The sequence below is a fragment of the Rhincodon typus genome, chromosome 4 (assembly GCF_021869965.1).
Source record: "Rhincodon typus isolate 14 chromosome 4, sRhiTyp1.1, whole genome shotgun sequence".
Classification (NCBI taxonomy): domain Eukaryota; kingdom Metazoa; phylum Chordata; class Chondrichthyes; order Orectolobiformes; family Rhincodontidae; genus Rhincodon; species Rhincodon typus.
The window spans coordinates 11,605,853-11,621,480 of record NC_063335.1 but is presented as its reverse complement, the minus strand read 5'-3'; the positions used below and the strand labels follow the sequence as shown (position 1 = coordinate 11,621,480).

The window sequence follows — 15,628 nt, the reverse complement described above, 5'->3', positions numbered from 1 at the left end:
GAAACTGCATTTTTTTTTTAAAAAGTTTGGTGATCATTTTATTCGAACCATAGAAGGTAAAGGCGTGTTTCTGGGAATTTCCTGTCTCAAAACAATGAAAGCTCATGGCAGACCCACAAATACAACTTTGAATTGTGAGCACGTAGTAACATCAAAACAATGGTCACTACTGCAAGTGCAATTGCATGAATCACACATTTCGGCAGTTCCCTACTGTCAAATTCACCACACTATAAACAGGACAGGTTTGCCAAGAAACCTGAATGAATGATCCAGTTTGTTCAAGAATTGAAAAATAATTTTAAAAGTATCTTAAACTTGACTACGTGACAGTAAGAACAGCTGATGCTGGTGTCAAAGATAATACAGTGTGGAGCTGGAGGAATACAGCAGGCCAGGCAGCATCAGAGGAGCAGGAAAGCTGATGTTTTGGGTTGGGACCCTTCTTCTGAAGATTTGGAATAAGAAAAAGTTCATTTTCATAAATATAAAAAAAAAACTGTACTGTTGCAAGACAAAATCATCTGTGGCAAATGTAGAGTGGATGCAGGTAAAACCTGACAGCTTGTTAACATTACAAACTATTTGAGGCCCAACATTTTGACAGAGCAATTTAATTCAGATTTTTTGAAAAAAAAAGTAAATTGTATGAATAATAGTTATTTGGACATGCTCGTTACTGAGCTGAGACAGGGATTGGAACAAGAGAAGTGGCGAAAGTCAGGGTGCACTACCATCAAACAAAACAGAACAGTTTAAACACAACTAGGAATTAAGGCAACAGAACAAGTGAACTGCTTGAAATTTACACAGTGGAATTGATTCAGGTCTCATTATAATCCATCAAAAATCTGTAAGTGCCAAATTTACATGAAATGGATTTAATTATATTCAGCCAATACTTTTAAATGAATGTTAACTTGACAAACTTAATCTGTCAAACAAAGGATGAAGAAAAATAAATTTTACTAAAAGTTTGCAAAGATAACCTGTTGAGTTGTCCTCTTCTCTGAGACAGGTTTGATTGTTAGTTTTTTTAAAATTTTAAATGTTACTAGCACGTCATCAAAAATGTACCTTAATGATGCTAAAAACAAAAATCAATTGTGAAAATATTTGTTCAATTGTGAAGACAATACAGGAAGGGAAAACCTTTGTTGTGAGACATATCGGTTCCAAATTTATGGACAATTTAAAATATCAAATAAAAGTTCATCTAAGTACAGAACTGAAAATCTATTTTAAATACAAGAGTACTGTTATATGCATGCTCAAGAAACACCACTATTGACAGTTATTGGAAAAATGCAGCAAATTTGGAGAAATCTGGCAATATAATCAATGTTCAAATTTAAACCACAATTACCAACTTTGTTATGACATAATAAAGCCATGTTCTCTCTTTTTAAAAAATGCTATACTTCAGAACTGACAGAAATATTGATCTCATTCATACCAAACTTATCAAGTTTTCACAAGTAGGACAAATATCATTTTCTTTCCGTGCAGTTCCTGTACTCAATTGAGCAACCTTCTAGAGCACTTTATAAAAAGAATGGACAAAAACATGGCAGAGGACATATAATGCAGAAAAATTTGAGGTTATCCACTTCAGTAAGAGAAAGGGTTGTACACAGGTAGGAAAGTTAGATGTTCAAAGGGACCCAGGTGCTCTTGCTGATAACGCTGAAGGCTAATATACAGGCGTGACAAGCTAGAAGGAAGGACAATGGAATGTTAGCCTTCATTGCAAGAGGATTTGAGTGCAGAAGTAGTGCGGTCTTGCCTCAATTGTATAACATGGTTTGACCACACCTGGAATACCGTGTAAGTTTTAATCTCATCTCAGGAAGGATATTACCATCACACAGATTGTAAAAAAGGTTCACCAGACTTGTTCCTGGGAAATTAGTACTGCCGTATGGAGAGAAATTGGGCAAACAGATTGCATTCAGTAGCATTTCGAAAAATGACAGGTGGTCTCATTGAAACCTACAAAATATTTAAAAGGGATAGACCAGATAGATGCAGGCAAGATGTTGGGTCTCAAACTAGGGGTACAATTTAAAAATAAGGAGAAAGCCATTTAGGTCCAAGATGATAAGAAATTATATTATTCAACACTTGGAATTCTCTAACACAAATGGCTGTGGATGTTCAGTCTTTGAGTATGTTTAAGATAGAGGCCGATATATTTTTGAATGCCAGTGGCTTATATGGTTCTGTGAATGGAGTGAATAAAAGGTTTTGAAATATTTAATCAGCCATGACCGTATTAAATTGCAGACAGGTTCAACAGGCCGAATGGCCTATACCTGTTCCTATGCTCCTATATAATAAATTGAAAAGGTGATAAAAATAAATTAATCTGGCATATTTACAGTGAACTAGCCTAAACACTTCCATTAGGCCAAAGTGCAATCCTCTAGCAATGTCTGATTAGTGGGATAATAAATCATATTTCACAGAAATAATTCTATCACAGTTTTTAAAATGAGATGCTTGGAGCTTAGAAACTTGAGAAAAACAGAAATAAGCCCACATTTATAATGAAATCCACCTAAGCAAATTATCACGATTTGCTCCTCTCCACCAATAGAAACATTGTCGCAGGAGGTTGCGGTTAAAGTGTGGCCATTTCCTTTTTCAATGTAGGGTTAGATAGTTAAGGTAACATTGACAAGAAATCTATGTAGATAAATCTTTATTCGAAGTTTACTATATATAAAACTTCAATATTTAAGCAAATAAGTCAAAAAATGCATTTTGAGGGAAAATTCATCATGTTTATTGCATGCATTCAGACGCAGCTTCGATTTGAGTGACATGGAATCCAAGAATCAAAATTAATTCCTCCATCTAGTGAGGGACATAAACACCACAACTTTTTCTAGGAACAGAGAGTTTACCCAATATTACATCTCATTTACAGCAAAACAAGTTAACTGATCACAAGAAAACCATACACTGTGGATAAGATATCCATCCAGACCATTTGTCAACAACTGTTCGACATATTTTAACAAAACATTTAAAATCACCTGTGCTAATAGATTTATATTTGACTTGAATTGTTACAAATTCTGTTTAACATTATAAATGCAATATACCATTTGTTGTATGTAAACCATTGCCCAGTATCAACATTTTTTCCTCCTAAGAAATTTGAATAAACTACGCATTTTGAACAGATTTTAAGCATTTTTAAACTCACATACATAGCTTTACTCAAGCAGCCCTTTCACCTAGTTCTGACTTCAAAAAAGTTTCTAAAGACTCTAAGTAGTCCAAGATGAAAACAGAGTGGCTTAGAAGTCATAGAATTCTACAGCACAGAAACAGACCCCTTGGTCCAACTAGTCACGCCAACCAGATATCTTAAGTTAATCTCATCCCATTGCCCAGCAGCTGACCCATATCCCTCCAAACGCCTTCCATTCATGCACCTCTCCAAATGTCCCTTAAATATTGCTAACGCTACCACCCTCAACCAGCTCCTCAACAAATTAATGAATGATTTATTGTCACATATCTAGGGAGATACAGTGGAAAAAAAGAGTGTTCTGTCACTGCATCTGCCACCATTTTCAGTTACAAAAGAATGAAAAGAACGCACTCAAACAGTTCATTTTCATCAGCCAGAGTCCAAAACATGGACTTCTGCAAGGTCCCTGTTTTGGGCCGACCGCAGCCTGGAGCCCTCGTTCTGGGCACGTACACAACCACAGTTGCTGCCAAAACAGTCCACGCTCCAGGCCTACTACAGCCATGAGTCCCCACTCCACCAATCGCTGCAGCCAACACCCCATTGCCGTTCCAAGAGGCAACGTATTGAGCCTACAAGCCAGAAGTCACTGCCAACACCGTTCCAGCCAACTCCACTTCAGTGAAACACCCACAATGAAAAAAATGGTCAAAAAGCAGGAATGCTCCAGAAAGAGATGATGTTGAGATAGCAGAAAGAGGAGTACATCCAAAATATCTGTTGAAGGTAAGATTTTAAGAAATACATATTAAATAGTTAATAGACTAAATTAGCAGTTAGTTTAGAAAGGTCTCAGGAAGAGACCTTAAGTGAAGAACAAAAGGATTGAACAAATCCATGAATTGTATCAAAATAAAACTAAAGTAGCATAAAGATAGGAGCAGTAGTAGGCCAGTTGATTCTTCGAGCCTGCTCTGCTTTTCAATATTATCTTGGCTGATCATGGAGTTCATAACCTAATCCTGCCCTCTGCGCATATTCCTTGATCCCTTTAGCCACAAGAGCTACATCTTGAAGCTTCTTGAAAACACAATGTGTCAGAGACGTACAGCACAGAAACAGCCCCTTCGGTTCGACTCGCCCATGCCAACCCAATAACCTAAATTAATCTAGTCCCATTTGCTAGCATTTGGCCCATTTCCGTTTAAAACTTTCCTAGTCACCCTGTTAGAATTTTATAGGTTTCTCTGAGATCATCCCTCATTCTAAACTCCAGTGAATACAATCCTAACTGACTCAAACTCTCCTCATATGTCAGTCTGCCATCCCAGGAATCAATTTGGTCAAACTTCCATGTACTTGTTCCACATCCTTCCTCACGTTAGCACTGCTGCCTCACAGTGCCACAGACCTGGATTCAATTCCGCCCTTGGGCAACAGTCTGTGTGGAGTTTGCACATTCTCCCAGTGTCTGCATATGTTTCCACTGGGTGCTCCCGTTTCCTCCCACAGTCCAAAGACGTGCAGATTAGGTGGACTGGCCAAGATAAATTGCCCATAGTGTTCAGGGATGTATAGGTTAGGTGCATTAGCCATGGCTAATGTATGGTTACAGGGAAAGGGTAGGGAGATGGGTCTGGGTGGGATGCTGTTCAGAGGGTTGGTGTGGACTTGTTGGGCCAAATGACCTGTTTCCAAACTGTAGAGATTCTGTGTGTTTGAGAGTGAGAGAGATAAGGAGACCAAAACTGCACACACTATTCCAGGTGTGGCCTCACCAATGTACTGCATAACTGTAGCAAGACATGCTTGTTGCTATACTTAAACCCTATCACTGTGAAGGCCAAAATATAGTTTGCCTTCTTTACTCCTTGCTGCACCTATGCACTTATTTCAGCAGCTGGTCCTCAACGACACCCAGCTCTTGTTGAACATTCCCCTCTCTAAACGAGAGAGGAAGTGAGGTAAGCTAGCTCAACGGACTCCAGACTTTAAATAACAGATGGGAAAACACAACGGTGCTTCATTGGAGGCTGCAGTGATGTTACCCAGCATGGTAACAAAACATCCGAGAAACAACAAACTAGCTTGGTGAGCCAACCAACTACAAACATCCACAACCCGAGCTGCAAATCTACTCTAAAACCTTATGACCATTTCAAATGGTTGTGTAGCCTAGCAAATGTTTTGCTTTCAAGTATGATAAACTTTTGTGTTCTTTTATTAAAAGAAAATTGGTAACCTCTTATGAATAGGTGCAATGACTGACAATCACATGAAAAGAAAAAAGGAAAATAAAAATTAAGCAACTGTGGGCAATTGCATATGTTCATATTCGATTGAACACACTCGAAGCGGTGTGAGAGAATAAGCATGGGGGCCTGCCCTCACCCTGTTCCTTTCCCAGTCTTTTGCCTGCCCTCATCTATTAATACACATGGGGAATAGCATGCATGCTCCGCCTGTCAATAAATGCAGCCAAAATCTTATGCTCAATCAAGCTGGGTTTCACTCTGGAATCCGACTTGTCCAATATTTCAATCAGCTGGGATCATAAAATTTTGTTGTGTGTTTGGAAGTACGATAACTAAAACAAAATGAGATGTCATTTTAAAAAACTGCACATATTTTGTTATTCTGGATCAAACCAATTCCAGAGAGAGTACACAACTTCAGTTTCCTTGTTACTAATCACCAGTTTGACAAGTATAATGTACTTTTCCAATACAATTTTACGACATAGTTCGGATAGTGATTCCCGAATACATTGTAGAAGTCCATGTATAATGCAACTACTCATTAAGTTAGCTTCATCTCTCAGTTAAAGGTTCATTCCAAAACGTACACATCTTTGGAACTTGGTAGCATGTTTCCAAAAAGATCAAAATCCTTGACTTAAATTTATACAAGTTGAGAGCTGGCAAAAACTGTCAATGCATTCTGCAAGGTAGCACCAGTCCACTTACTCCCTTGTATTAAAATATCTGAGACAAGATATGTGTTACACTTTTATAACTGGGAGCATAGATTGCAAATTTGATCACAAAGGAAAGATGGTGGAGTTCCAAAGTTTTCTTAAGGGGCTGTTCTACTGAAAGTTTCTGGCGACTTGAAACAGTTTGTAATTTGAAGATATGTTAAGTTTTCAGCGTATAGAGTAAGGATTCAACAAGAAATGCAGGAGCAAATTTCTATGAGCCTGAAAAATGCATAGAGAAGATTGCTCCTCCAAGCATTCAAGTTTTGACTGTGGTAGAGGAGCACTATGCATACATAACCACACATGCAGAGATTTCCCTTGGACAATTTAAGTCATGCAGTCTAAATGAAGCTACTGCCTGGCTGTAGCCAATATTCCATCTGAGTCTGGTGAATGAAGTATAAACGCAGCAAAGAAGCCCACTGTCAGCTGGCTCCTTGGATTTGAACTACATTTCCCTTTAATACTCAAGTATTAGAAATTTACCTAAGTTGAAGCCATTGACAACCCTATACAATACTTAATCTTTCCATTACTTCCATAACTGAAATTTTATACACATTCAACTTCATTTGCAATGAGCATGCAGCTCCTTCCTTTTTATGACAAAGCTTTAGGTAAACTCTCTGGGTTTCCATTAATACATTTTGTATGAAAAGAAAACTACAAGTTTTATAACTGTATGTGACAGGCAAAAACTCTGATAACTGTCTCAATTTCAACTTCAAATCTGGATCAGTTGCAGATTATCTGTCATAAACACATTCTGCAGAATACCTAAATCTTTGTGGATTAATTATTGAACCAGTATGGAAACTTCATTTTTTTATTACATGGCCCATATTATTGTACTTATCTACAATTTTACAAAAACTGTTTTAAACGAAACAACAGGAAAACTGTCACAGAATAGGATTGAGGGATTACATGGTTTGTTACAAAGGAACAGATACATTTTGGTATGGAAAGAATATTTATATCACGCTGAGAAGGTCACCACTGTAATTAAACACATACATAACCATGTAAGACAAAATCATAAGAACAACGCTGGTTTTTATTTCCAGAAACACCCATAAAAATAAAAAGCATAGTGAAAGTAGGAAAAAGAATACAAATAATCTAGCTTTTTTATATGAAAAGAACAAGCAAGAGAATTTGCAACCAGGCCCTCAATGTCATACTCATACCGGAATGAACAATTATTCTATTATAACACCACATAAGAAACACCTCATCATAATTCAGCATTTGCCACACATGCTCCTTATGAAAGGAACACGCCATAAAGCAGGGAGCTCTAAATTCATGGTTATCTACTGTAGAGCTCCTCCTTCATATATCAGAAATAAACAACTTGCATTTATGATACAACTTTGCTCACCACAACATTTTGTGTTCTAAAGTGTTTCACAATCAATGAAGGGTAGTCATAGAGTCAAACAGCATGGAAACACGGCCTTCGGCCCAACTTATCCATGCCAACCAGGTTGCCTAAACTGAACTAGTTCCATTTGCCTGAGTTTGGCCCATATCCCTCTAAACCTTTCCTACCCATGCCCCCATCCAAATATCTTTTAATTGTACTCACCTCCATCACTTCCTCTGGTAACTTGTTCTGTACACACACCACCCTCTGCATGAAAAAGTTACCCCTTAGAGCCCTTTTAAATCTTTCCCCTCTCACCTTAAAAACCTATGTTCTCTAGTTTTGGTCTACCCTGCCCTGGGGAAAAGATCATGGCTATTCACCTATGTCCCTCATGATTTTATAAACCTCATAAAATCACCCCTCAGCCTTCTATACTCTGGGGGGAAAAAAGTCCCAGCCTATCATTATAACACAACTTAGCACAGCAACTAAATCATGCATACAAGATTCCTAGAACAATGATATAAATCATCAAGTAAGGTCTTTTAGTCACACTGCAATAATTCCACTGTTATTGTTTGATATGTGCCATAGGATGTATCAACATTCAGTTGAGAGTACGGATAGGATTTTCATTTCAGTGAAAGTACTTCTAGCAGTACAACACTCCCTAAGTACTGCACTGAAATGCTAATTGTGTTATATGCTCAAGATTCTGGACTACAGATTGAACTTTCAACCTTCTCCCTCTGCACCAAAAATGCTTGACAGTCCAAGCATGAATATCACCCTTTCCCAGCTGCTTTCAGTTCTGATGAAGGACCAGAAACTTTACTATTTTTCTCCCTACAGATGCCACCAGATCGGAGTTTCTCCAGCACTTTGTTTTCATAATCGAAGACAAGCGTCCAACACTTACTTAGCATAGACCAAGGACCAAGACCACAGATCAAACTTGGAACCTTTCTAGTTTACATATCTAGCTCTTAAATTACAAAATGTTAATTTACTGCTGTCCAACAGGAGATAAAAATTAAACCAGCTCTGGCTCAAAATGCATTATAAAGTAATTTAAGTATACAAAAAATTCCAAGACAATGTGCACAATCTCCTTTCTCAGGAATATCAGGGGATGGCATGCTGGCAATAACATTTATGAATCAATTTAAACTATTTAGATGTAAAGTAATAAAGCTTTGTTACAGATGAAATTCATGTATTTACAGATTTTAATTTCATAAAATTTCACGTGGAAATATTATCAGTTCTGGGACAGGAGGGATCTATACGCTGGGATGGACTCCACCTGAACAGGGCCAGGTCCAGTGTTCTGGCGAAAAGGGTAAATAGGGTGGTTAATAGGACTTTAAACTAGTAAGTAGGGGGGAAGGGAGAAGTGAGCATAGAAGGAGAATAACAATTAATGTAAGGCAAAGCAGCAGGTTAGCAGGTGACGAAGAAGCTTCAACTCCATTGAAAATTAGGAAAAAAGTTAAAGGGAAGGAAAACTCAAGAACTGTTATTAATGTAGGTAATAGGACCCAAAAAGAAGGTGCAAAAACTGGCATAAGGGCACTTTATCTGAATGCTCGGAGCATTCGAAACAAGGTGGATGAGTTGACGGTGCAAATCATGGCAAATGGGTATGATTTAGTGGCCATTACAGAGACATGGTTACAGGATGGTCGAGACTGGGAGTTAAATATCCAGGGGTATCAAACTGTTCGGAAGGACAGACAGGAAGGTAAGGGAGGTGGTGTTGCTCTGATTTTTAAGGATGATATCAGGGCAGTAGTGAGAGATGATATAGGTTCTACTGAACAAAACATTGAATCCATTTGGAAGTTAGGAATAGCAGGGAGAAGAAGTCACTGATAGGTGTGGTCTATAGGCCATCAAATAACAACATCGTGGTGGGGCAGGCAATAAACGTAGAAATAGCTAATGCATGTAAAAATGGTACAGCAATTACCATGGGGGATTTTAATCTACATATCGATTGGTCAAACCAGGTCGGTCATGGCAGCCTTGAGGAGGGGTTCATAGAATGCATCTGCGATAACTTCCTTGAACAATATGTAACGGAATCTACGAGGGAGCAAGCTATCCTAGATCTGGTCCTGTGTAATGAGACAGGAATAATTAATGATCTCACAGTTAGGGATCCTCTCGGAAGGAGCGATCACAGTATGGTCGAATTTAAAATACAAATGGAGTGTGAGAAGGTTAAATCCAGTACCTGTGTTTTGTGCTTAAACAAAGGAGACTATGAAAGAATGAGGGAGGAGTTAGCTAAGGTAGAATGGGAGCAAAAACTTTATGGTGGGTCAATTGAGGAACAGTGGAGGACTTTCAAAACAATTTTTCAATGCTCAGCAGAAGTATATTCCAGTGATAATGAAGAACTGTAGGAAAAGAGAGAGCCAGCCATGGATGTCTAAGGAAATAAAGGAAAGTATCAGATTGAAAAAAAAACACAAACAAAAAAGCAAAGAGTAGACTGGGAAATCTTTAAAGGCCAACAGAAAGCCACAAAAAAAGTTATAAAGAAAAGTAAGATAGATTATGAGAGTAAACTAGCTCAGAATATAAAAACAGGCAGCAAAAGTTTCTATAAATATGTAAATCGTAAAAGAGTGGCGAAGGTAAACATTGGTCCTTTAGAGGATGAGAAGGCCAATTTAATAACTGGGAGTGAGGAAATAGCCGAGACATTAAACAGTTACTTTGTGTTGGTCTTCACAGTGGAAGACACAAATAACATGCCAAAAACTAATGGCAAGAAGGTTATAGCAGGTGAGGACCTAGAAACTATCATTGTCACTAAGGAGGCAATGCTGGGCAAGCTAATGGGGCTAAAGGTAGACAAGTCTCCTGGCCCTGATGAAATGCATCCCAGGGTACTAAAAGAGGTGGTGATGGGGGAAATAGCAAATGCACTAGTAATTATTTACCAAAATTCACTGGACTCTGGGGTGGTTCCCGCAGATTGGAAAACAGCCAATGTGACACCACTGTTTAAAAAAGGAAGTAGACAAAAAACAGGTAACTATAGGCCAGTTAGCTTAACTTCGGTAGTGGGGAAAATGCTTGAATCTATCATTAAGGAAGAAATAGCAAGACATCTGGATACAAATTGTCCCATTGGGAACACCCAGCATGGGTTCATGAAGGGTAGGTCATGTTTAACTAATTTGGTGGAATTCTTTGAGGACATTACTTGCATGGTGGATAATGGGGAACCTGTGGATGTGGTGTATCTGGATTTCCAGAAGGCATTTGACAAGGTGCCACACAAAAGGCTGCTACATAAGATAAAATTGCACGGTATTACAGGTAACGTATTGGCATGGATAGAGGATTGGTTGACCAGTAGAAAGCAAAGAGTAGGGGTAAATGGGTGCTTTTCTGGTTGGCGGTCAGTGGCTAGTGGTGTGCCTCAGGGATCAGTGTTGGAGCCGCAATTGTTTACAATTTACATAGATGATTTGGAGCTGGGGACTAAGTGTGGTGTGTCAAAATTTGCAGATGACACTAAGGTGAGTGGTAGAGCAAAATGTGCAGAAGACACTGAAATCTGCAGAGGGATATAGATAGTCCAAGTGAGTGGGCAAAGGTCTGGCAGTTGGAGTACAATGTTGATAAGTGTGAGGTCATCCATTTTGGTAGGAATAACAGCAAAATGGACTATGTTTTAAATGGTAAAAAATTGCAGCACGCTGCTGTGCAAAGGGACTTGGGTGTCCTTGTGCATGAATCGCTGAAGGTGGGATTGCAGGTGCAGCAGGTGACTAAAAAGGCAAATGGAATTTTGTCTGCCATTGCTCGAGAGATGGAGTTCAAAAACAGGGAGGCTATGCTGCAGCTGTATAGGGTCCTGATGAGGCCACACCTGGAGTACTGTGTGCAGTTTTGGTCTCCTTACTTGAAGAGAGATATACTAGCACTGGAGGGGGTGCAGAGGAGATTCACTCGGTTGATTCCAGAGTTGATGGGTTGGATTATGAGGAGAGACCGAGTAGACTGGGATTATACTCATTGGAATTCAGAAGAATGAGGGGAGATCTTATAGAAACATATAAGATTATGAAGGGAATAGATAAGGTGGAGGCAGGGAGGTTGTTTCCGCTAGCTGGTGAAATGAGGACTAGAGGGCATCACCTCAAAATAAAGGGAAGCAGATGTAGGACTGAGGTCAGGAGGAACTTCTTCACCTGAAGGGTTGTGAATCTGTGGAATTCCCCGCCCAGTGAAGTGGTTGAAGCTACCTCACTGAATGTTTTTCAGGCAAGGCTAGATAAATTTTTGAACAGTAAAGGAATTAAGGGTTATGGTGAGCGGACAGGTAAGTGGAGCTGAGTCTCAAAGATCAGCTATGATCTTATTAAATGGCGGGGCAGGCTCGAGGGGCCAGATGGCCTACTCCTGCTCGTAGTTCTTATGAGTACTAGAATCCACTTTGTTCACGAGTCCATGTGCCCCTAATAGGATTATGCAAGGAGGAGACAGTCTAGACTGCTCTTCACATGCCAATATGGACTTTAATTCAGAAATATAGCTCATACTTAGCAAAAACCTTTTATATTTTTACAACTTCAAACTGGTTATATGACACATGGCAACATGTCTACTATAGCAGCCAATATAAACTTTACAAATATAAAATTAAAACAAAGCAATAAAAGATCAAACAGAACACATTCAATTCCATTAGCCATTTACGGATTGCACAAGCAAAACGCTTAACCCTTTAAATCTTTGATAGAAATCTGAAAAAGTATTGCGAAATGTTTGAATACAATGCTTCCAACTTACAAGTGGGAGGGGTTAGCATTTCCATGGTAACAAAGCAAACAAATCTATATACAAAATAACAGTAGAACTTCAAGCAACCATACAGCACTCACTTTTAAAGCATTAGGGAAATTACCCGTCAATTCTTTCCAATATGAACATTTGCTGTTCAGGCAAAAGCTGATAAAGCCAATTAGAACTTCTATTAAAATGTAGGTCAGGAGAAAAAGAAAACATTACATCTTTTGTGAAATTTCTTATTGGATATGCAAGGTGTTTAGAAACTGCAGATTGCCAGCATTTCTTCAGGTTTAGAGTCATTCACATGCAATCAGTGACTGGGAGAATGTAATGCAAAGCATTCCTGACACCCCTTGGCTAAATTGTGATCAATAAAAGCTCCATGACTACAGGAAAGTGTAAAAGCAACAAGAGCTTCAAGAAACAATTTTTCATTAAAAGGATAGAAGAAAATTAACATCTTAAAACAACTAGGCAAAAACACTATTTCCAAAATGTTTTCCTGAGAACTCATCTGACAATATTCCATCTTCCATAAAAGATGCACCAGAATCCCAACAGCACTTACCAGTTTAATTGCCTTCAGTGAGAGCAAAAAATCTTGAAGGCATTAAAAAATTCTCATAGGTCCTTTCAAAACTGAACAGGTTGGCAAAAAGTAAGAATCATTGCCAAGTGGAAAGAAAATCATTTTGTATGAATTGGCCGAAGAGATATTTTGTTTAAGAGCAAAACAATGAAATATAGCTCGATTAGAAACTTTTTTTTAAAAAGTTAGCGTCCATACTCCACTTCTGAACTATCAATAAAACCCAAAAATTCCAGTTCACAGATAACACAAGCAAAACTGTGTTTTAAACTTTACATCATGCTGTACCATGCATAGGCAAGCAGTTCACTGACCTGTCAGAAACTGATCGTTTATGTACACTTGTCATCCCACCACGCAAAAGAACCAGACAACAGAGTCACACCATTGTTCGTGAGGCCACACACCTTCCCAATATCGCAGTAAAGCTAAAACTCCATGTCACAACAAAACCTACCATAAGTTTGAAAGGAAATTTGCTACTGTAGGGCACAAAACATATTGTATGACTTTTGTTCAGATGGTTTTTTCCTACTGTCAAAGCAGCTCATTCCCAACATGATTCCTCTACCAACAAATAGAAATGTGATGCGGACCTATTACTCAGTCGTTAAATCCATATCTACCTTTTCCATGGATGAAGCAATCGTTTTTCTAAAATTAACATTTACCTTTCATATTCACTGTTGTCTTTATCACAGCGGGCATCTTTATGTTTCTGCCAGTCTTTTCCATGTTTACAGGTCGTTAAGAGGACAATATCCTCTGCATTATGGACATGATATAAGGCATTCCTGGTATCAGAGCCTATGCCAGTCAAATATCTTTTCCCTTTAAATACCAGTAAGTACTTTCTCAAGGGAGGGATGTTATTGAAAAGCATATAACCCTTCTCTCCTCCGGTCCTTGGGTGCTCTTTAGAAAAGAGCGGTATGGAAACGTCAAAATTGCTCCTAAAATTTTCAGTACTGATGCTGGCTTTAGCTAACATCGCCTGGCCGATATCGAAGCCCAGGTCTTCCGTGTAATCGGGCCAAGTTCCCGAATAGAGATTAAAAATCAAGTGGTTCCTGCCATTGTTCCACAAGTACAGACTCTGAACTTTAGTTTTTAGATTATGTACGTACTGAGGCGAAAGCTGATCGCGATCTAAAGTGTCCAAACTTAGCACGAAGAGACAAGCCTGTCTCGGGTCCGAGGTATAAAACTTGGAGTTCTCGATGGCTGCCAGGATGTTCTGGTAACTCTCGGACGTTTTCTCCCCTTTCTGCTGCGGGTAGACGTAGACTTTGAAACCGTTTTTGTGACACAGGGAAAAGTCGAAGCAAGAGTCCATGCGGCACTTCTTGCCCTTGTACACGCTGGTGTTAATCTCCCTCTTGTGCCGGGGGGAGCCGCGTTGACCGAACTCTTCATTCTCGGGCTGGTCCCCGACCGAGAAACCCTGCAACGAGTTGGACCACTCAGGCCAGCGGTCGGGAGCCGACGAGGAGCCATCGGCCGCAGCCCACCGTCGGCTCTGTCTCCTCGCTGCGGACAGCCGCCCGATCCGCACTCCCGCCAGGTAGATGAGCAACAGCAGACCGGCGCCGGCTGACAGCAGAAGGTAGCGTTTTTTGGCCTGCATGTGTCCGATCGCAGAAGTCTGGCCGCAGTGGGGGAGGAGAACCGGGAGAAGAGACCAAATCAGAAGCCGAGCTTCGCCGATCACCTCCAGTCCGCCATCTTCCTCCAGCCACAGAGCCCCGCACTGAATGAAAAAACTTCAACACCTTTTTCTTCTTCTTCTTCTTTTCCCAGATCCTGTTATTCCAGCGCATGTGGGCGATTTATTTTCCCCTCCCGGTCTTTTTTTTTTCCCCCTTCACCCTCCCCTCCTCCCCACTAACTAGCTCCCCCCACCAGGACGACGACTACTACGGCGTGGCATTGAAAGATGCAGCGGCGGCCGCCGTCGCCGCCTCCTCCTCCTCCGAGCGGCGGGGTCCTCCCGGCACTAACGGTCCGCCGCGCGCGCCAGCCACCAGATTGCGGGACCGGCGCGTTCTGGAATCCCGGCGCTCCTCGAGCCTTGCCCCGGCGTTCCAACTCCAACCGCCGCCGCAACAGCAGCAACCCTCTTCACCTCCCCAGCCCTCGCCTCGCCCTTCGAAACTGCAGCCGCCCCCGCCCACCCTTTTCCTCCCGCAAATCCACGGGACTGCACCGGAGGAGAAGGTGCAGCAGATCGAGGCGCCGCTCCTTTCAGCCGAGCGACAGAGAGAGAGAGAAAAAAAAATCAAAAGGAGGAACCCGTTGTTCCGTGTCTTTGCAGGTTTGGCGATGGAGGGAGGGGGTGTGGGTAGGTGGGAGGGAGGTCGTCGGTTGAATGTCGAGCTACGGCACCTTTACGGCCGGTTCCTGCCGGCGCCGCGGAACGCCGTGCGTGAGCTGCCCCGGCACCGCCGCCTAGACCCGGTGTTCATTGTCAGTGCAACCCCCGGATGGATGGACGGACGTACAGAGACAGACAGGCAGCCTCTCACCACCGCCAGAGTCGGTGCCGGGCCACTAGGCTGCGTCACTTCCTCACACACCCGCTGCGCCCAATGGGACCGTGAGTGGGTGGGGCCTAGATGGGGGTGCTCGGGGGAAGCCCATTCATGGGGAAGTGAGTGCTGGTTGCAG

General features: G+C 40.9%; 1 protein-coding gene across 1 annotated transcript in view; it reads right to left on the bottom strand.

Moving 5' to 3' along the window:
- LOC109914394 (exostosin-1-like) overlaps positions 1-14,588 on the bottom strand; it is a 172,422-nt gene extending 157,834 nt beyond the window's left edge. The window contains exon 1 of the mRNA XM_048595645.1: positions 13,633-14,588. Coding sequence (XP_048451602.1) covers positions 13,633-14,588 — 956 coding nt within the window. The remainder of the gene's footprint in view (positions 1-13,632) is intronic.
- Between the last annotated feature and the right edge of the window lie 1,040 nt (positions 14,589-15,628).